At 42.5% G+C, this 21,862-nt stretch overlaps 1 protein-coding gene across 3 annotated transcripts in view; it reads right to left on the bottom strand.

Annotated features, from left to right (window-relative positions):
• LOC311319843 (uncharacterized protein) overlaps positions 1–16,307 on the bottom strand; it is a 62,502-nt gene extending 46,195 nt beyond the window's left edge. The window contains exons 1-10 of one of the 3 annotated variants that reach the window (XR_014630833.1): positions 16,192–16,307; positions 11,299–11,354; positions 9,587–9,694; positions 6,272–6,336; positions 6,070–6,180; positions 5,628–5,955; positions 5,344–5,390; positions 5,087–5,184; positions 4,785–4,859; positions 1,514–4,637 (exon numbers count right to left, since the gene is read on the bottom strand). Coding sequence is in view for 1 of the 3 variants with exons in the window: in XM_084451461.1 (XP_084307587.1) it covers positions 4,438–4,637; positions 4,785–4,859; positions 5,087–5,184; positions 5,344–5,390; positions 5,628–5,750; positions 5,848–5,949 (645 nt within the window). In the remaining 2 variants the exon portion in view is untranslated. Of the gene's footprint in view, positions 1–1,513; positions 4,638–4,784; positions 4,860–5,086; positions 5,185–5,343; positions 5,391–5,627; positions 5,956–6,069; positions 6,181–6,271; positions 9,695–11,298; positions 11,355–15,449; positions 15,683–16,191 lie in introns of those variants that run through there. The other 2 variants (XM_084451461.1, XM_084451455.1) reach the window with 2 other exon arrangements.
• Between the last annotated feature and the right edge of the window lie 5,555 nt (positions 16,308–21,862).

A 21,862-nucleotide genomic window follows, 5' to 3' on the forward strand; every position in this document is an offset into this window, starting at 1 on the left:
CTGCTAGCTAGCTAGTTAGCCTACTGTATTAAACCTCTTCTTGTCCCGATACCTTGTTCCATATGAGTTAACAGATACAGACCCGACGACAGTTACAGAGATAGATACTATAGATAGATAGGCTTTGTTCGTAATAATTAAAATTACAACCAGACAGAACAAGGAGTTTGAGTTCACATAGCTAACTGGTACAGTTACATAGCTAGTTGACGTCTGTCCCGTGTCACGTGAATTACGTTGCAGTCTAGCTTACAATAGCTTCTCACTCCGTTCACTACCATTCCATATTTTTTCTGATTTAAGGTCCCATGACAGGTTTCTCTTCCTGCTTCTGCCTAAGCACTCCACAATACCACAATACAACGGTGTCATGTTTTACTGAAGGAGAAGTGAAGAAGATGGTAGCTATCAGTGGCTAAACCAGTTAGCTAATGTTAAGATCATTCCTGTAGCTGCTTTGCTGCTAATGCGAGTTCGTCTCCGTTCCTGCCCGAGAAACAGAAGTTGAACTAATAGCATCAAAATCAAAATAGCTACAGGAATCATCGTTGTAAAGTTAGCTATCTGCTTTTTAGCCACCGACAGCTACCGTTAATATTATGGAAGCTGCTGTCGTGAGCTAACTTGCTATCACGGTCTTATCGTGCAGCTTCACAGCCTGTTATTAGCAGACAGCACTAAAGTTGACAAAATCACACTTTCACATCATTAGAATTCCAAACATTTATATGGGATTTATCATTCAACTAAACATGGAACCTGAATACTACCTGATATTTCAACCTGCTGCCATCAGTGATCGGCGCGTCTGCTTGTTTGCGTCATGAATATCCTACGCAATGACATTCCATGTAGTGTCCCAAAACTGTTAAATCATTCCCTATGTAGTTCACTATGAGTAGCACTCAATACATCCATGGTAGCACTACATAGGGAATAGGGAGTGAGTGAACCATTTCAAACACATCTCTGGTCAGCTCCGTTAGCCATCTTACTCGTCCTGATGCCATGTTCCATATGTGACCGCCGCTGGTAATTTGGTCCTCAACTAGGCATTTTCATTTTTCAGTTTTTTACAGATTATGAAAGTGCAGATTGTAAGCTTTCAAATGAGGTCTCATACATTGAAATCTGAACATATTTGAAGAAGATATGCTTATTTGAATGCTAGTACTGCCAAATCAACTTAGCTGAGAAATCTCCCTCCAAAGTTCTCCAACATTTTCACACCTCTGACTGCCAGGTAATGGGCGTGAACAATAGCCTGGTAACCGCACCCCCAGCCACTCCCCCACTGGACGATCTGTCATTATCTGTCAGAGTGGCTGTCAACTTGGGGTATTACCTGAGAGTGGCTGCCAAGTGAGGTGCTCTCTCACTGATGAACCCACACTCTTTGAGTCAGTATTAATCTTGTGTTGTGAATGCAGTTAAGAACAATATAAGATGAAGTTCAAATTTAACGTTCTTTATTGTATTAACATAAGTATATGTTAATACTTATTATCAAAGTAATAACAAGGTGCATAGTGTTCATTGTGATCAAGTGTACAACAAAGTAATAACAGTCCCCAGCTCAATACTCAAGGTAATAACAGTACTCGGCTCAGTATTCAATATTCGAACAATGCAGTCTGTGCAAGTGTGCGCAAGTCTGTGCAAGAGAACAAGCAATGCTTCAGTATACAAACAGGGGGGTAGCCTACTTTAGCGGGTGCTTTGCCATGACCGGCCATTCCGCAGGTGTTGGGTTGATTGATAGATGGCTAGATTTAACGTCCGAAGTATTGTGCAAGTATTGTATAGGCCTATGTTAAGAGATGAATGGTTGTAACCATGAACTCAGCAAGAGGTAGGCCCTACTGTAGATTATCAGCATTATCACCAGCCTCAATTGATGCTTTCCTCTAGGCTACGTGTTGCCATTAATTTAAACCACCATCTCATCTAGACTGCTTCTGTTGCTGTATTATTATTTTTTTACCTTTATGCTTTCATGATTTTAGAGCACAATCAACATCTTCCAGGATTCCAATAAATCCATCCATTCATCCAACTTTGTGCTGAGCACAGCGCGTAGGCTACGTTATGGCTGGTAGCCTACTGTCAAGGATCACGACTGATGCACTCCCTTAATTCCCGCGACTCCCCAGACCATCAAGAGAATTTCAATATGAAAGACCTTTAAGTGGGATATTCCAGGAGGTAGCAAGTCGTCTGTCTTCATGACGCACTGCTATGCTTGTTTGCTGTGTAGATCCAGAAGCGGGAATCTCTTCCTGTTTATACCGGCGATTTGAAGCAGCTGGTCAGTTCATCCCAACAAGAATAGCCAAGCGAAGGACATAAACCACTAACGTTACTGCTGGTCTTGAAACAACTGTTAGCCTGGTTCCATATGAGAACACTCCTGGGTCCAATTTCGTACAGTAGATCAGCCTGTGTCCACATAGTTGTTAGTTAACTGGTACAGTAGTTAGCTAGCTGGCTGACCCATGACGTCTGACCCCTGTGTCACGTGGATGGTGTTTGTTTACGTTGCATATGAATACTCTGCTAGCCAGCTACCCTACAAACACAATCCGGTTGCAGCAATGTTGCAGCAATGTGCAATTTAGACGTTTGTATGGTCCACTCAACGTCAAGTTAAACGTGCATGCAACGGAAATGCGGTATCTGCACACAAGTTGCTGCAACGTGCATGTCCAACGTGCCCACAACGTGCCTGCTATGTGCACACAACGTTGTGATTTCTGCGATGATTTCGATGTATATTTCGCACGTTGTGTTGCCATTGTGGCAACGTGGACAGGAAGTAACGTCGTAGTCGTACCTGGCTGCAACGTGGTATACATGTTTATATATTACTTTGTTACGTTGCTGCAACGTGGTCTACACTTCCATTGGCTACATTTACAGGCATATTTCTTTCCTGTCCTATACTATTGGATGGTAATTGCGATGAATCCGGTGTGCAGCACACCTGATCAATCACTTCCATCCAATCGTATAGGACAGGAAAGAAAGAGTTTCAGGAAGTAGTGGAGCTTGTGCAAAGAGCCTATTAAAGGACAATGCTCGTTTTTGACAACCTGGACCTTATTTACAACATATTATAAGACGTTTGACTCACCGAGATGAGTGAAGTTGGTGTAGTTCGGAGGCATGTAGAAGAAATTTAAAATCCAGTGCGAGCCAGTAGGGTCAAAAGTCGCGCGGGACAAAAGTCGCGTTCCCATTTTCTCCAGAATGACTGGACCTGCAAATATGTGGTTATACATGCCTACACATATTACCGTGTACGAGCTCCCTTCAAATTTTGGGCGCAATCGCAGCATATTTGACAGAGATATCGATGGAAAACCACTTTTGCCCCATATAAGTAAAATAATGGTCTCATAAGCATTTTTCGATTGTAAAATTGTGTTCACTTGTTTTAGTTTGCAAACATATGCAATTTTCTTAGCATATCTACTGGCTACATGATAGCATAGCTTTCAAATTGCGTGCGAGCAAGTCGTGCCTGCAAGCCAGGGAGAAATGACAGGAGACCGTGGCGGGACAGAAGTCGCATCCCGCAGAGCATTGTGATGGCTTAGAACCAGAGGGGTGCGCGAGTGACATTTGGGCAGAATGAACAGGTGAAATGAAAGCTCTCGAAGAGATCTTTCTAATGCTATTGGTCAGCTTTGTATGCAGTTTTAATGTGAAAGATACATCTTAAATGCAGTCAAGACAAATTATTTTGCCTCTTAACTTTTGTCAAACCCCCTGGTTCCAGTCAATTGGATTATATAGGCTACTTTCGTTTACAATGACGTTACCTTATGAACACAAATAGCTTAACCTTTAGGCCTACATAAACACAATAGCCTAAAACCATGTTTATTTACAATGCATTTTCTTTGATTGACAGCATGCCACTAGTTAGGGTGAGGAAAACGACGCGCGGCCTCTTTAGCCCTGAGGCCATCAGGCAGGCAGCTCAGGAGGTCGTTGAAGGCTATATATTATTATGATAGTATGTCTAATAATACATTCGTTGAAAGTAAAGAGAATTACATGCCAAAAAAACCAGATAGGACACACTTTGCAGCAGTGCGACTTTTGCCCCTCTCCTATGAGACTTTTGTCCCGCTCGGCAGGGACAAATGTCGCATTGCGCTCGGTCCGTTCTCGCCCTATTTATGTTAAGCTCTTATATCCTAGCACGAACATTACAGTTGATAATAGTGAAGGAAATGTGCAAGTTGTGTGTCATAAAATGTGAAATCTCTATATCTATTAATTTCGGAGTAAATGGAATCAAACCAAAAAGTGCGACTTTTGACCCGGTTCTCCCCTATATCCATGTAATGGCAGTGGTCGGGGCACTTAGAATGCAGTTTCAAAAAATCTATTTTCTGCCGCGAAACGGTTGTTTTCATCAATCTGTCTTTATGAATCGCTAGTTGTGCTTACATAGAGCATAGGCCTGTTGTGGTTTTTCACATGCCTCTGTAATATGATCTTTAGAAACGTCTTTCGAAACCAAATAGCTTCCCCACTTGCTCCAGCACGCATGCGCACAGCACGCAATCGTTGCTCCAGCACGCTGTGCGCTGCCGTTCTCTTGGGCGATGGCATCACAGAGCTAACTGAAAACCAAACGGGATAAAGGGGATTAGCAGGAAACTTTATGGTGTTGGCAGCATGCTTTGGCTTCTGGCATTTGAAGTAAAATAAATGAAGACATGAAACAGGTAGACACATCACAACACCACAGCAGTACATGCCACTCTTACCTGGTCTGGCTGGGGTGCTAAACATGGGGCCTGGGCTTGCATGGTTTTCGCTCACAGGGGATGAGCTCGGAAAATCTGCAAGATGAGTAAAATGGTATTCAAAATCTAAAAAATAGTCCAACTATCAGTGTGCAAATAGGCATAGAAATTTCACAACCAGTGTTGGGCTCGTTACTCAAAAAATGTAATATATTACTTATTACTCATTACCCTTTTTAAAAGTAATATCGTTACTTTACTTATTACTCCCAGCCAAAAGTAACTAGTTACTTATGTAATATATTACTTTCCATATTGACTACCTTTTGCAGCGTGCTCATCACGGTCCGGTTCTCTTTCCACCAACTTCATGTTGCTGTGTTGGCGTAGCAAATGTTTCAGGAGATTTGAGGTGAGGTTTCTGGCACAAGAAAGAGTCTTAGTAGAACTTACACACAGTTTACACTTGACAACATTCTTGTTGTCTTTCAGTTCCAGGAAATCGAAATAGTGTGCGTATTTCCAGCCATGGAATGTTAACGTCGTCATGTTCAAATAGCTCCGCTCGCTCGCTGCTTGCCTGGTTATAATGTGACGGGACGTGATATGAGCGGAACGTTCTTCAATCTGAAATCAAAACTTTATTTCACCCTTTGTAAAACGAAAATAAATAAACAGAGCAGGCCTATGACAAAAGTAATGCAGTAGCGAGCTTTCTGGGGGCAAGTAACTGTAATATTATTACTGAAATGTGATTAGTAACTCGCTACACCCCTCGTTACTGGAAAAAGTAATATTATTACTGTAGCGCGTTACTAGTAACGCGTTACTGCCCAACACTGTTCACAACACAAACATGCATACCTGGATTGTACAGCACACGTGGATTGTACTGGACAGCCGGCAGCGGCCTTTCGATTCCGGCACCTGGCATACTGGCTTTGGCCTGCGTTGTGGGGACCGATGGCTGCCTGGGGCTTGGAATATCTAGTGGAATATGAGTAAATTAGCTCAGATTAGTCAATTTCAAAAGTAGTAATCTTTTCGGACTGTTGAATGCACTTTATTATATTATATTCGTCACTGGAATCATAGTGCGTGTTGCGCCATCTCTTTTGAACATCTTGGCGCTCATCCATTTATGACTGCTGCTCGAACACCTTTGCCATGATCCTGGCACCTTCATAATGATCTGTGTGCATAAAGTACCATAATCAATACATTTCAGCCATCCTTTTTCCTCAAAATAATGAATCGTGTTTTTTTCCCATCAGTATTTTTTTAACAGCTTAAAATGCAAGCCTACCAGTTATGGACTTTGGGAAAACTCAGACTCTGGAGCGCTCAGTCAGGGTTTGGTTCCACAGTTCTTTATGCGTTGGCTGACTTTGTTCATTGGCCAGCAACACATCTGCAACTGTGAGTGAAACCATGTTAGTACCTGCTTCCCTGTACAATTGAAAAGTAGCACACCAATCAGAAACATTGTTCACACAAACTGTTCTTACCCCCATCCTTTTTCGAGAGCCAAGATACAGTTCCCGCCTCCAGAAACTCCACGCTGCAATACATTCTGCCCAATAAACGAAAAATATTAAGGTTATAAACACTTAAGGACCCTATGGGAAAGTACTCAGAGGGGAAGAGGCGAATAAAACAGTGAACAATTCAACAAGTAATTACAGCCGATAAATAATTAGTGACACGTCACTAGGGGGAGTTGGCAGCCAAGTGGCATTGATGTTTGATGATCTCGTCTGCCCAGGCAGATGCGCAGATGGAAATGGCGGTCAATCATCAGTGTGGGAAACATGAAGCTAGTTTAGGCATTAGCCACTGCAGTGCACAGATTAAACGTATAAGGCTCGTGAATCATGCGTTCTACTCGCAGTTTTAACAGGAACGCATTTTTTTTGACTCGTGAACTCAAACAATACACACCGATACTACAGATGTGGCAAACAAAGCTGCCTCCATCTTTGTTTCGAGCTAACATTATTGTCTATGGTACCGCGGTTACCTCGTGGGTGGCATCGTTCTCAGTCTCTCCGACTTTCCAGACAAATGGAAAATATATAACGCATTATCTTGGCTTCGCCTTCACTGTTACCTATGTAATAGTAGCCTAAGATTCGCGATGGCCTTAGAAAGCCTGACACGAGCGAACTCCCAATGTGAGTCTCAAATTCAGCAGTCAAACAGACAATTCACATTTCCCTTAGTCCAGCGGCCATTTTTGAGTAACGTTAACCAACACAAACTACCAGCTCAGACCGTTCGCTTATGTTTCTGCAAATGTTCGTGGCAAACACAAAGCCAGCAGTAACAGAAAAAAGGTTTGCAATAGTTTGTCGGAGTATTTGCAATATTGTCTAACGTTAGCCAAGTCCCGGCCTTGAGTTAGCTAGCTAACACTAGGTAGCGTGCTAGCTAGCATTAGCTAACGTTAGCTAGCTATCATTAGGCTTCCAATTCCTGAACTTAGTTTAGCGTGCAGGTTATGAGTTACTTCTGTTTACTTAAGATATTACTCTCGACATTCCAGTGAAACCAGATAGTCAAAATAACGTACCTGATATGAAATGGGCACTGCAAACGCGGGCATTTCTGATGTCCTCAGTCCAGTCCGTATGCTTAGGCTGAGGATTCGCCTCCGGTTCCTCTGAAAAGGCCGGTTTCCTCTTGGAATCGAATACAGTTTTAATACACTAGAGCGCCGATTTGTACACCCGTAGACGCAACAGCCAGACATCTTGACGGCATATAAAATCTATTTGCACTAAAATACTGCTCTGGGTTAGGGTTCCTTGTTCGGAATCCGTCTTTCTCCCCTTGCTGCTGTTTCAAGAATGCGCGCGCATACTTCTGCTGACGGCTGTAAAAGGTCTATAGGGAGGGAAAGTAATCTCATCGCCCCCTAGTGGTAGCGTTCCTAATGACGAGAGAATGATATGGGGTTTCTCATAGACTCGTCTTTTGAAAAATGATATATTGGTCGACACCGAAAAGTTAGTAGAATGCCTTAAACGGCAAATACTTGGAGACAAACTTTATTGATTCTGGTGATCATAGTTGATTTTCAATCACTATCCGAATTATGAAAATATTTTTCTTAAATTCCATTGACTTTGACTGGAATGGAGCAATTTCGAAAATTTGAAAAAAGGTGAAATACTGTTTGAAATTATCACGGTTAGTAGGTTATTACTGTAAAGACACTCACAAGTTTTAGTTTTGATAACTTCCCCGAAATGGCTTCGTAGTAATTATTAGAAAATCCGGTCTATGGAGTTTACATTGAAACTCCTCTCCAATAGGAACAAATGTTTTCACTTTCCCTCCATATAGGACTGTAATACAACGTCACTGAGTTATTTCCAACGTTATTTAACGACGTTGTAGGCACCACCGTTTTCACTGTTACAGCAACGTTGCCGTAAAGTCTAAGGAGGGTAAGTTATTTTCGACCATGGATGGACGTTGTCACAACATAGCCTGATGGTAATGTTGTAACTTACCAAACTACAACTTATGTGCAACGTTGCTGCAACCCACTGTGTTAGTAGGGTAGCTAGCTAGTTAGCCTACTGTATTAAACCTCTACTTGTCCCGATACCTTGTTCCATATGAGTTAACAGATATAGACCAGACGACAGTTACAAAGATGGATACTATAGATAGATAGGCGTTGTTCGTAATAATTCAATTATAACCAGACAGAAAACAAGGAGTTTGAGTTCACGTAGGTGTGGGTATTTGTTTACGTTAAATGTCTAGCTTACAATAGCTTCTCACGCCGTTCACTACCATTCCACATTTTTTCTGATTTAAGGTCCCATGACGGTTTTCTCTTCCTGCTTCTGCCTAAGCACTCCACAATACCATGGTGTCATGTTTTACTGAAGGAGAAGTGAAGAAGACGATAGCTATCAGTGGCTAAAGCAGTTAGCTAATGTTAAGATCATTCCTGTAGCTAGCTGTTTTGCTGCTAATGCGAGTTTGTCTCCATTCCTTCCCGAGAAACAGAAGTTGGAACTAATAGCATCAAAATAGCTACAGGAATCATCGTTGTAAAGTTAGCTATCTGCTTTTTAGCCACCGACAGCTACCGTTAATATTATGGAAGCTGCTGTCGTGAGCTAACTTGCTATCACGGTCTTATCGTGCAGCTTCACAGCCTGCTATTAGCAGACAGCACTAAAGACTTGACAAAATCACACTTGCACATCATTAGAATTCCAACCATTTATATGGGATTTATCATTCAACTAAACATGGAACCTGAATACTACCTTATATTCAACCTGCTGCCATCAGTGATCGGCGCGTCTGCTTGATTGCGTCATGAATATCCTACGCAATGACATAGTGTCCCAAAACTGTTAAATCATTCCCTATGTAGTTCACTAACACTACATAGGGAATAGGGAGTGAGTGAACCATTTCAAACACATCTCTGGTCAGCTCCGTTAGCCATCTTACTCGTCCTGATGCCATGTTCCATATGAGAACACTCGCCTACTGTATTAAACCTCTACTTGTCCCGACACGAGTTAACAGATATAGACCTGACGACAGTTACAGAGATAGATACTATAGATAGATAGGCTTTGTTCGTAATAATTAAATTACAACCAGACAGAGAACAAGGAGTTTGAGTTCAGTTTGAGAACAAGGTAGGCTCATCTAATGTGCGAGATGAGCTACAGCAATGGGTATTACTAGTATTACTGCGCCCTCTATGGGCATGCGAGCGGTGGTGCGGAATGCCGAAAAGCGTCTGTTAGAATAACGCGGGTCAAGTTACATTCTTATGTTCTCACATCTGTACTTGTGCAGTGGAGATCAACGGGTTGGTTTTGGTGTCCTTCTTCCAGTCCCTAGTGTGGGTTGGGGTTAGAATAAGGGTTGGGGTTGGGACAGGATCTGACCTATAAGGCAAGGGGTAAAGGTCGTAGGGAAATTATGAGCATGTGGAGGTTTGGGGTATAGTCCCATAAAATCATCCCCACCTTGAACACCGATTTCTTTCACCGCTACTCTACTTGTGCAGTGTGTGTTGGTGTGCTGGGACTACTGCCTCTTTTGGTGCCAACAGAGAAATGCAGGTCAGCATTCAACGGAGGGAGGGAGTGATAACCGGACAAACGCTTCCCTAGGTGCGCTGGTTTACAGCCACACACAAAAACAGTCAGGAAGGATAAGGATAGAGAAATGGTCTGAGGCCACCACCTGTAAAACTATTTCCTTTTGTCTTGCTGCTGTCTTGCTGTTGCATCTCCTCCATTGTTGCTTTCATTTGCACCAAAGCAGGTGAAATTGATTCACAATCACTTATGCCTCCTAACCTCCACCCTAACCTCTGCTAATGCCCTCCCCTGCCTCTTATCCTCATCGTAACCATACCATTCCCTACCATACCTCACCTTAACCCCCCCCCATAGATGTACGTCTTCTTCTACCCAACCCCTGACCCTAACCCTAACAATCCTCCCACCTAAGCACTTATTGTATTATATTGCACTGTACTTTAGATTGTGATTCTTGCACTTTGCCTTCAGCACTAGAGTATGCTCTTAGTCACTTGTTTTAGAAAGAAGATGCACTTGTGAGTTCTGGCAAGTAGTAGTACATTGGCTCTTCCTACGTTAAATGCAATTATTGTTAGTCGCTTTGGATAAAAGCGTCTGCTAAATGACTGTAATGAAAAAATGACTGTAATGTAACCCTTCGAACACTACCTGACCTCCACTCCACCCCTTAGGCTAAACCGCCTTAACACACACATGCACGCACGCACACACACACACACTATGGGTGTAACTGAGCGCGCACGCTTAGAATGCTCACTGTGAGCGCTGAGCGCATTTTAAAAACACTTGACGTTCTGCTCATTCTGAGCGCTGATCAACTGTCATATGTCAAAAACATTCACTGAAAATGGCTATGCAAAAAGCAGTAGTAGGTGCGTTATTCAATGTTTTGGTGGAGGAGACAGTGGCCGATAATGATTTTATTAATGTACTAGGGGCGGATAATATCCAGGAGGAAGCGGAGGAGATGTTGTTGCTTGCTGTAAATAATGTTAATGGGCAAACAGCGATAATTTCCTCTTCGGTCACTAAAACAGATGCCTTTAGTGTGTGCCATCAGCACTGGAGAGGTGTACCAGCATCCTTTTGGGATCAATCTTCTTTTGTGTTTGCTCAGACTGATCGTAGTTTAGAAGTGCTCACTTGCGCTCTGAGCAGATCAGTCTGAGCGTAACTGAGCAACCCGTTAAGTGCGTTCTACGCTCTGAGCGAAGCTGAGACGCTCAGTTACTTAACGCACCCTATCTCTCTCATCTCTTCAAATCTTTTACAAAATAATTGAAAGAAAAAAAGAACAACTGTTATTTGGCTTCACTTTCCCCTTTATGACTACAGTAAACATTAAGTCACAATATTATGTTCTTGCTGACATTAATTTAGTGTGGAGTGTGGCAGGAGTAGATTGATTTCATTCAAAAGGCCCTTCACACACACACACGTACCTGTCCGGCACCCCAGGGATGTTTAGACCGTGGACTCCAACAGGAACTGCCTCCACCTGGAACAGAGAAAAATAAAGCTACTGTATAACACAGAATTTACAGACTGGTTCTAATATCCGTTATCTTTTGATTTCTATCAATATACTGTTATAACATTATTTATGAAAGTATATTATTAACTGTTTTATCTGTCTTATCTCTTTTATTATCTTATCCCCTTTTACTCATTTTATTCTCTCTCTCACACTATCTATCTCTCTGTCTCTCTCACACACACACACACACTACCTGGCAGTCTCCTTGTCAATCCAAGGTGCCTGTCTAATTATCTCTCCACTTCCCCTGGATCTCTGCATCCATTCAGGCTCCCGCTCCTCCTCTGCGTTTTAATCCGGCAATATCACCAGGTGCCCGTGTTTAAAGGCCCCGGCAGGCATGTTTAGCAGCCATCTTGATTGCTCTTTAAAAACGAATCCTTCCCTGCCCCTAACTCCCAGGGATGGTTCGATTCTTCCTTCGAGCCGGATGTCTCAAGATGGGCCAAATCAAATAGCGCTCCTCACACCACATTCATCTTGGTGTTCGCATTTGCCTTATCAGCAAAAGAAAAATCACAGAGTCTGTTCAACCTTCATAGCCCCGTTCAGTATTATGGAAGCATGTCCATGCTAATCTGTTCTCTTTTAAGCTGTGGCATTTTTACTGTGAACTGCCTGTCAATTGGGCCTGCTGCCGTGTACCTTCTTGTTAGCTCCAACTTCACTCCTATGTCCCTTCTTCATTTGCCTCTCTCTCTCTCTTTTTCTCTCTTCCTCCCCATCCCCATCTCTGATTTTTTGATTTATTAACAGTTCAATGGACATGTACATGACAGGTGTGCCATCTCCAGTCAAGCTACCAGAGACGGTGTGTCATTTCCTGCCAAGCTACCAGAGATGTCCATGTTACGGAATACCTGACTGTACATTTTCACAGTACATTAATGGAAATAATATTTAAGCACAAAATTAAGCACATTTCCTTAGCATCTGGATTTCTCTTTGCCCTGAACCCTACTGCACAACATGCCTACATATCTACCTTCAACAGCACTGCATTCACTGACACCAAAGGTATCTACAGTATAGCTGGGATGTGCTTTGACCTTGTTGCCCCCTTACTATACGGCACTCCATACTGTTTCCATTCTCTCCATTCAAACTCATTGACCTCCAGTTGGTCTCCCAGTGGTACCCAGGCATGTTGCAGTAATTGCTTTGTGGCAACTGTGAAATTCATCTTCAAGAACCACATCTGTTTATATTGGAAACAAACATGCCGTTGTTTCTATCCCCAGAACACTAGACCCATCTGCCTATTAGAGATCCACTGCATCACACTCATATTACAGAGCCTATATTATGTTGACAAAACACAACAATTTCCCCAAGATAGACTCTGTGTTAATTTCTCCTCCTGGGTTGGACGTGTCTTCTCTGGAAATTGGATTGCAGATTACACCTCAAAGGGAAGTGTCGGGGAAAAGGCCGTCCCAGAGAGCAAGCTGACAACCGGCGAAATTCAACGAGGAGGTGAGTGTGACTGGAGGTGTCAACACTTAGATAAAGAAAGAAGTTGTGGACAATGATGATGATGATGATGAAGATAATGCATTACAGTTGTTTTGTTCCTCTGAGGAGAAGAGAAAACACGGATGACCACCATCGGACTGTACAGTGGTCTGATGATGCTATTCCCACCACCAAGTCCATTCAGAATATACATGTTAAATGCACATGGTCCCCAAAATTGAATCTGCACAATGGTGTGTATTGAGTAGCTATTTCCTCAGGATGAAATTATATTTGAGTAGATATATTTGAACAGCCATACTTGAGTTGTTATTTTGAGTTGGTAGTTATGTTTTCTCTCTCCTTCCTCTGAGTTGACCAGCTATCTCAAACAGTATCAGGGCCACTTTAAGGTCAATATGCCAAGGCGCCACATTTCCATTTTTAATCAGTTCCTTCTCATCTAAGTAAGCCATGGATGACACATGTTTCTCTTACCCCCCCCTAGGGGCCTCACTGGCCGCCGCCTCCTCCTCCACTCCCTACCGAGCGGCTGCCAGGAACATTTAAGGTCAGACGGTGCCACCTCAACACCGCTGAGGCTCTATTTTGGCTCCCAGTGCAGCGGCAGTATAGTTCCAGATAGAATGCGACATCTCTGATACCCAACTTCTTCTGCAGGTGTAACCACACAGAGTCCACCCTCTGCTACACCCCGTGCCAATCACGGATGTGACTGAGCTGTGGGAACGAGGCCATCCGCTGTGAGCGATACACTGTCATCTGCTCAGCGCCTTCTCTCCACTGTTCAATTGTGTCAGGCGCATGCTGCTTGGCTGGCCCCTAAAAACCTTTCTTCTCTTCTCTCCACTCTACTCCTCTCCTCTTTTCTCCTCTACTCTCACCTCCTCCTCTCTCCTTTTTTCTCCTCCTCTCCTCCACCCTCCCCTTCTTCTCCTCTATTCTCCTCCCTGTCCCCTCTCCTCTTTTCTCCTCTCCCCTCCTCACCTCTCCTTTCCTCTCCTCCCCCTCCTCCCCTCCCCTATTCTCTCCTCTTTCTCTTTTTTTCCCTCCCTTTCTCATCGTGGTCCCCTCCCCCTCTGCCTAAGGCTGTTAATTGCTATTTTGGAGAGACATTATTGGAATCATTTCCAATTATGACGACCGCAATGAAATGGATGATTTAACCCTAATGTGTAAGATGGTCTGGTGCCACTTTAAATTGTACAATTGTTTAGGAGAAGCTGCTGACTAGGGACTAGGAGGGAGGTAAGGGAAGAAGAGAAGCGAGGGAGAGACAGGCAGTAACTCCTCACCACTAACTGGTGCCTTAAGTCTATATTCAAATAATATCATATCTAAAGGTTTCAAAAATGTTATAATCTATATAAAAATATGTCATTTTATTCAATACTATTTCTCCTGAGACCGTGACCGTAACAAATGAAACTATGGCCAGTGATCACAAACAGAACTGTGTAGGTTTGATACATTTATGTGGTTTTGGTTTCGACCCAATTTCACATTGATCGGAGTTCATCTTATCCATGTTTTCACTTTAAATGAGATTAAATGGCTGTCATGGTGAATGGTCAGTGGCTCAGAGCCCAGAGCAAAATTTTATGTCCATTCTTAATTATCCTCAACAGTCAGAATGCCAGTGCCTTTAAACTCAATTTTGACCCCAGTAATAGTTGGCCCTCTCAAATGTCCCCTGGTGGATGAAGCACCTACTTTTTGCAGACATAAGTAATATTGATCAAGCTGTAACCTTTAAAGCAAGGATGGCCATCACATCAAAACATTTTCTTCCTTCCTGTCCTTAGTGGCATTTTTCCTAGCTTCACATTTCTACTCAAAAATGATCCATCCATTCCTGTTTGGCACAGCTAGTGTACATGCTATTCTGGTGAATTAAATCTTTAAAGGAGTCCTATTATGCTAATGTTCAACAATTTAATGTCTTTGGGGTTATTGTGAGTATTTTTGATGAAAATACCACTCAGAATAAGCGTTCTAGCATGCCTCTATACCCCTCTGTTGACCACGAGATCAGATTGAGCACTTTTTTTTTCAAATGCAAATGAGCTCAGCTAAGAGCAAGTCGGCAGGCTAGAGAACGAGGGCTGTTGACGGCGCTATGCTACCTCAAATACAGCTGGCTAGCCTGGACCATCCACACTCGATGCCACTGTGACAAATGACATTGTCCTCTCTCTCTGACTTAACATGATAGTGCCCATGCTAGTATCAATTGCAATGAAAATGTGACAAATTCCCTGTTATCTCCACGGTTGCATGCTGTTACCTCTAGCTACATTCGCTAGCTAGACACCACCAAGCTATATGACACCATTCGACTACAAACAATAAAAGCTAGATTCTGTAGGCTGAGGGGAATCCAATGGTGTCCACTTCTTAACATTTAATCATTTTTAATGACCGCTCGATGAACTAGAAGTTCAGAAGAATTTCATACCACTAAGTTGCTCTAACATATAATGAGACGAGCATCCGGGTTGAGGCAATAGGGGAGTTTGTTCATGTTAGCTAGCTAGCGTGTTAGTACTATATGCAAACAAACACAGCATAATTACTTACAGTTTCTGCATAATTTCCACGGACAGTTGGTATTGCTTGATCATTCAGAAAGAGTATCTGAAAATCCTGCATTGTACTGACCCAGGTTGGAAAAGCAATCGGGCAAAAAATGGCTAGCACACACTGCCAATATTTTGCCAATCTCAGTGGGAACGTTGCCATCAAGAATAAAATCTATCCACTCAGCTCTTCTGTCCTCTGAGCTTGGGAGACGATCTGTGCTGCTTAGTACATACAAGAACAGAGCATTTTCCGTGCAAAGACATGATGCTAGCTAGCGGGACCTGCAAATAAGGTCAGCCTTTATAGCTAGGTAAACAAACACAGGTGATTGGAGGTGTTCAGCTGGGGGCAGGATTATTATAATAGGTCCCCGACTGACGTAAATTGACAGGGGAGATTTTAATGGCTTGCTGGGACTGACTTTTTTTCTAATGATTATATTTCGGCTGACCACTACAAAATGACTGGGTTGTTTCACTTCATACTTTGTGTGTTAGTAGGCCCATTAGAGACTGAAATGTATATGCAAAAACAATGAAAGTTAGTTTTGCAAACGTGGACCCCTTTAATTTTCAGGGATAATCATCCTCATCATCAACCAACTATTCTCTATGTAAAGATTTTGTAACTCACAGCCTTTCACCTTAGTCAATATTGCATATTATACTGTAAGATGAGTTTTCCATGAAGACAGACTGTTATTCTACACGGGTAAGAAGCCATGGACAGCTGAACTTACCTGACTCTCTCCGGCTGGTTGCCCTACGTTGTCCAATGTAATATCCTGTGCACCAAACATCTTTCATCCCACAGTGTGCTGAGCAGAGTTTAAATGTCATCATGGGTGTAAGGAATGATCCTGCTCATGCAGTGGCTCAAAATGAGCTATTGAAATATTAAACTGCTGGCAACCTTAAAGGTCCCTGAGTACGGTTGAGTAATGTTTAATGCTGTGGATCTGGCAAAATGGGTTAGGATTTACATGTTATAATCTTACCCAATTATGCAGAATGTATATTATCTACTAATTATGAGTGGTCATAAGGAATCCACATATCTAAGGACATTTTATGACACTGGCCCTTTAAGGCTGGAGTGTTTCAACTAATCAAACAAAGCCAAATTGTACTCCAATAAGAACATGTTGATATAATGGGGTTATAAGGGGTCTTTGGCCTTGGCCAATGTTACTGTGTATAAGAAGAAATTTGGGCTGCAGACAGATGTGGAGTCAAATATAAAGTAATATATAATATTTCTTCTCAAATTAACTTGGAGACTGGTACCAGTCGCTAATCACTACTGGGAACAAGTGCTGCTATTTGAACCGATGTCACCTCTCACAGAGAATGGCTTCTGACAGTCAAATTTCGGAACAAATTAACAAAGAATATGTCACAGTTTTATTGCATGGAATGAGTCCTCTGAATGAGTGTTTCTATGGACGAAGCAGCAAACGGCCTGGAGGCTGCCAGCTCTACAAGATAAAGAGCTAGGGTAGCCATCACCTAATTTTCAAGGATAAGACAGGCCAAAGTGGACGTAGCCAAGCAACAGTGTGGAGCAGCCAGGTGTTATCTCTTTATTACCTACTGCAGTACGGCTGGAGAGACGGTCTCTTCTCTATCATTCAACAAAAACAACTCCTGCAGCGAAACAGTTTAAATATACTATCTGTCTCTCTAAAGCTGTGATTGGGGTCTGAGGTCACCTGGGATCCACAACATTTCTGTCAGAACTTGACCTCAAGACCAAGGGACTGACCTCGAGACCACAGGCCTGACCTTGAGAGCAGGGAACTGATCTCAAGACCAGGGAATTGACCTCAAGACCACAGGTCTGGTCTTGAGACCAGGTTGTTGACTTTTGAGGTTTTCTTCTTCTGTTGCTCTGCGTTGTGTATTTTTTTGTAAGCCTTGATACGATGCAGCACCATCTAATTATGAACCACAATATTAATTGCCTTTCTTGTTGTGATAGTCATTGATGAAATCATCCAACATGGGGTTGGAAGTGGCGACAGATGATAGATTTATTGTACAAAGATACAATCACATGGAACACTTGGATGTTTCCCTAGTCTTTCTCTCTCCCTGCTTCTCTGCTGATTGCGGCTGTGGCGCGAAGTCAACGCCTTAGACGTCCCTCCCCGCATGGTGTTATCAGCATGTCTGCCTGCTGGGAGCAGCGAATCTGTCCGGCTGAGTTGCCTACCGTTTCCAAATCAAAGTCTCAAGGTTTGGTTGAGACGTTAAATAGTGCTCTCTCGGCCCACCCCCCACGCCTAGGCCTGCCCGTTTAGGGCCTAGTGAAGCTAGATTGGTGGAGGAGTGACCATACAGATGTGTCGCCTGTCACCCTAACATGTCTTAATCACCATTGGTTGTCAGTCTGGGTTGTGTCTGTTTATAGTGTCCCATAGAGATGTGCCATTGATACCCCAGAGGAGAAGCCCCCCCCTGTGGCCTAAGTGTGACCTCTTTACACCCACTACCCCGAACGGCCACAGCAGCAGCAGCATCAGCTGTCTCCCTCACTCTATCGACTACACAGTGTCCACGTGAAAACAAACAAACACATGAAATCAAATACTTAGCAGTAATACTCTGTAGATGTTAGAGACATTTCTCCCTAGATTCTTCAAGGTAATGGAGACCTTAATTAGTGAGGAAGTGAATTTCTCAGCGAGGAGGGATGTTGAGCTGAGATGAAGCGTTTGATGTGCGTCTGTACTGTTGTCTGAAAAGCCTTTTCACAAGGAGATTAAAGGAGTTTAAATGTGAACATTTTACATTTATGACCATATTAACAGAATACACAGGCCTAATTTATTAAAACCTTAAATACCAATATTACAGTTCAAGATTGTGTATTGAATTGTTTGCCTTTAGAGATATTAGGCTGTAATCCTACAATAAGGTATGAATAATATTGATCCTAATGATTCAATATTTCTATTTTAAGTTCTGTTTATCTACATACTGTAAGAACTCATTCTTTTGGGGGGTAGTTTGTTTCGTTTAAAGCTTGCCTGAGGTGGTTTCATTACAGCCAGATCACAATGTTTTGTATATAGCCTTTACATACAGTACACTCGCTGCTGGGCTATTGTGACAATGGGAGAGAAAGAGAGAGAGAAAGGAAGAGAGGGGGGGCGGACGATAAGAACTTGTCAGCTATTCCCAATGCTAAGTCATCCCATGATTTGTTATGAGGCCTTCTTACACCTCTCCTGATGCTGGGTATCTGTCATTTGCCTTAACTTGTGCTGCCCTGCAATAATATGGGTGCCAGCACTGTCTATATTTAGTCCATTCAATGTCAGGTAAGGACGGGCGGCCATGTCCACAGACCATGCAGAAAGTGGAAACAGATGTTGTACTTTAAGAGGCCTTTCAGGTCGCTCCTCAGCACTTCATGTAGACCACACAGGGACTTAAAGGACCATACCGGTCTTAATATTATTTGATCCAACTTATATCACATTACTGCAATCCATTTTCTTAAGTAAAGCTCACATGAAAATATATTAGCATATTCGCGTTTTACTTACATTTCAAAAGTTAAACGTGATTCAAAACCTATTTTTAAATTGTTCCCTCGTTGCGCTGACAAACTTGCCTCGGTTAGTTTCCAATAATTTTCAGTAGTTATTATTTCAGTTTTAACCGTCTTTGCACAGCCTACGCCAACGGTTTGTCTTCTTCCTGTTTGCATGGTAGCCGTTGCTAGGAACGCTGGGTAGAGAATCTAGCATAGGTGGATTAGAGAATATAGCCAGGAGTTCAATGGATTCAAACAAAAATAATATAAAATAAAACTACTAAAATTATTTGAAACTAACTGGGGCGACTTTGTCAGCACAACGAGGGAACAATTTAAAAATACATCGTAAAGCCATCACGTTCAACTTTTGAAATGTAAGTAAAACGTGAAAATGCAAATATCCATTAAGGTGAGCTTGGCTTCGGAAGATTGACTGGGGTAATGTGATATACGTTGGGTGACTAGTTTAAGGAGCTCAAATCATATTTAGACCGGTATGGTCCTTTAAAGACAAACGGTGTTCCTCTTTCGTACAGAAGGACTTAATGCAGTTTTCACAGGTATGGGCCTGTGTTCTAACAGATTGATTCTTTCCCTCTATCACTCTCTTGCTCTCTGACTATCCCTCCCTTCCTCCCTGCATGAATTAATTAAAAGTATGGTAGAAAAGTATACTCGTGCTCAGAGAGCCTTTTAAAGCAGCTCTTACAGTATAATTACTCTGATGCCCCTGCTAATTTAGGCTCTCATATAAATATTTAATGGATGTCGCTCATGTGAAACAAATATATTTATGAACACCATTAACTTTGTATACACTCAATTGTCTCTGTGATAATTGCAATGGGACCACTATTATCTCAGTCTATTTGAGGGAACAGTTATTCCCCTTCTTTCCTTGAGCCCAAGGCTGTGTACAGTCACGGCAGTCTTTACAGATGAGCCATGATGACAAGTGGAGCAATTTCAGGTCAGTTGATTCAATAGCGCTCTCCAGAAAATTAGAGCCATTCCAACAACATGACATTATTTCATTTTAGTGATGCATTAATAGACTAATGCCGAAGTTCATTTTCAGGGGGAGAGCTCTACTGGGAGGGCTTCAGGGAATGCAAATACTGTACCTTGGGTGGTTGAATGGCTGGCTGGCTGGCTGACTGGCTAGCTGGGTTGTTATTATTCAAATATTTTTATTGAATTTTCAGACAAACACATCCACCAATATCCATACGTACAAACACAAACAAAAAACAAAAACGCACAACAAAAAACGCACAACTGAAAAACATTATACATCCAAAAGCTCCAATGACAAAAAGAAATATCACTTACAGATTCAAAGGAATGTCACACAGTATTTACATGTCAGTATCTCTAGTAGGGAATTCTGTGGCGAAGTAGTCTAAAAATGGCTGCCAGACCTTAAAGAATCTTTGGACGGATCCTCTGGTTGAGTATTTCAATTTCTCAAGCTTCAAATGTGCCAACACATCCCCAACCCAGCGTCTGTGTGTAGGAGCGGTGGCCGACTTCCATTCAAATAAGATAAGGCGTCGAGCCAATAAAGAGGAAAAAGCTATAACATCTGATTGGGCATTAGACACCACTACCTGCTCAGGGACCACACCAAAAATTGCTGTTACTGGGTCAGGGCTGATCTCCTTGTCACAAATATAAGAGAACGTCTCAAAAATAGAGGACCAAAATGTAACTAATTTTGGACATGACCAGAACATATGACATAGAGTGGCAGGGGCTTGGTGACATCGAGAACAGGTTGGGTCAACATCTGGATATATCCTGGCGAGCCTAATTTTAGACAGGTGAAGCCTATGGAGTACTTTAAATTGAAGCAAACCATGTCTAATACAGACAGATGTCGAATGTATTCTTTCTATCGCAAATTGCCAGGAGCTATCTGAGATGTCATAGCCAAGGTCCTCCCACGCTGTCTTGATATGACTAAGTGAAGGGGGGGTAATCTCCTGGATATCACTGTATAATCTACTCACAGCCCCCCTATGCATTGGATCCCACCCCAGCCATTCGTCTATCCAACTATTTAATGGAGGTAAAGGAAAAGAGGGGAAGTGCTTCCTAACAAAAGCATGCACTTGCAAATATCGGAAAATATTATATCCACGCACCAACTGATCAAAAGACATAAAAACCCCGTCTTTAAAAAGATCCCTCACCCGCTCCAGACCATTCCCGGACCACACCCGAAAAGCAGAGTCCATAAGAGAGGGCGGAAAAAGTGCATTAGCCACAATTGGGAGAGAGGACAAGGCCTGCCTGTGCTTAACGGGGGTCCTGAACTGAGACCATATTCGAAGAGAGTTACTCACAATGGGGTTATTTGTAAGGCGCTGTTTACTGAGAGGCAACGGAGCACATACTAAAGAAGATAGGGATACAGGGTGGGTGGAGTGTTGCTCCATTTCAACCCAAACCGCGCCACCCTCCTCCTGTGGCGCCGACACCCAGTATATCAACTTATGCATGTTAGCCGCCCAATAGTATTGTATAAAATTTGGTAGTCCTAAGCCTTCCACCTCCTTCCGTCTCTCCAGAAACTCCTTACGTATTCGTGGAACAGTCTTATTCCAAATAAATGCAGAAATGGACTTGTCTAGCTCCTTAAAAAATGATTTATGGATAAAAACCGGTACCGTCTGGAACAGGAATAGGAACCTGGGCATAATTGTCATCTTGATGGAATTTACTCTTCCAGCCAATGATATAGGGAGTGTTGACCAACGAGTAAGGTCTTGCTTGTCCTTCTCAAGGGCTGGTTTAAAGTTGTGTTTGAATAGGTCTTGGTATCTACGGGTTACTGATACACCTAGATATGTGAAAGCATC

The sequence above is a fragment of the Borostomias antarcticus genome (genome assembly GCF_949987555.1).
Source record: "Borostomias antarcticus genome assembly, chromosome: 2".
Taxonomy (NCBI): Eukaryota; Metazoa; Chordata; class Actinopteri; order Stomiiformes; family Stomiidae; genus Borostomias; species Borostomias antarcticus.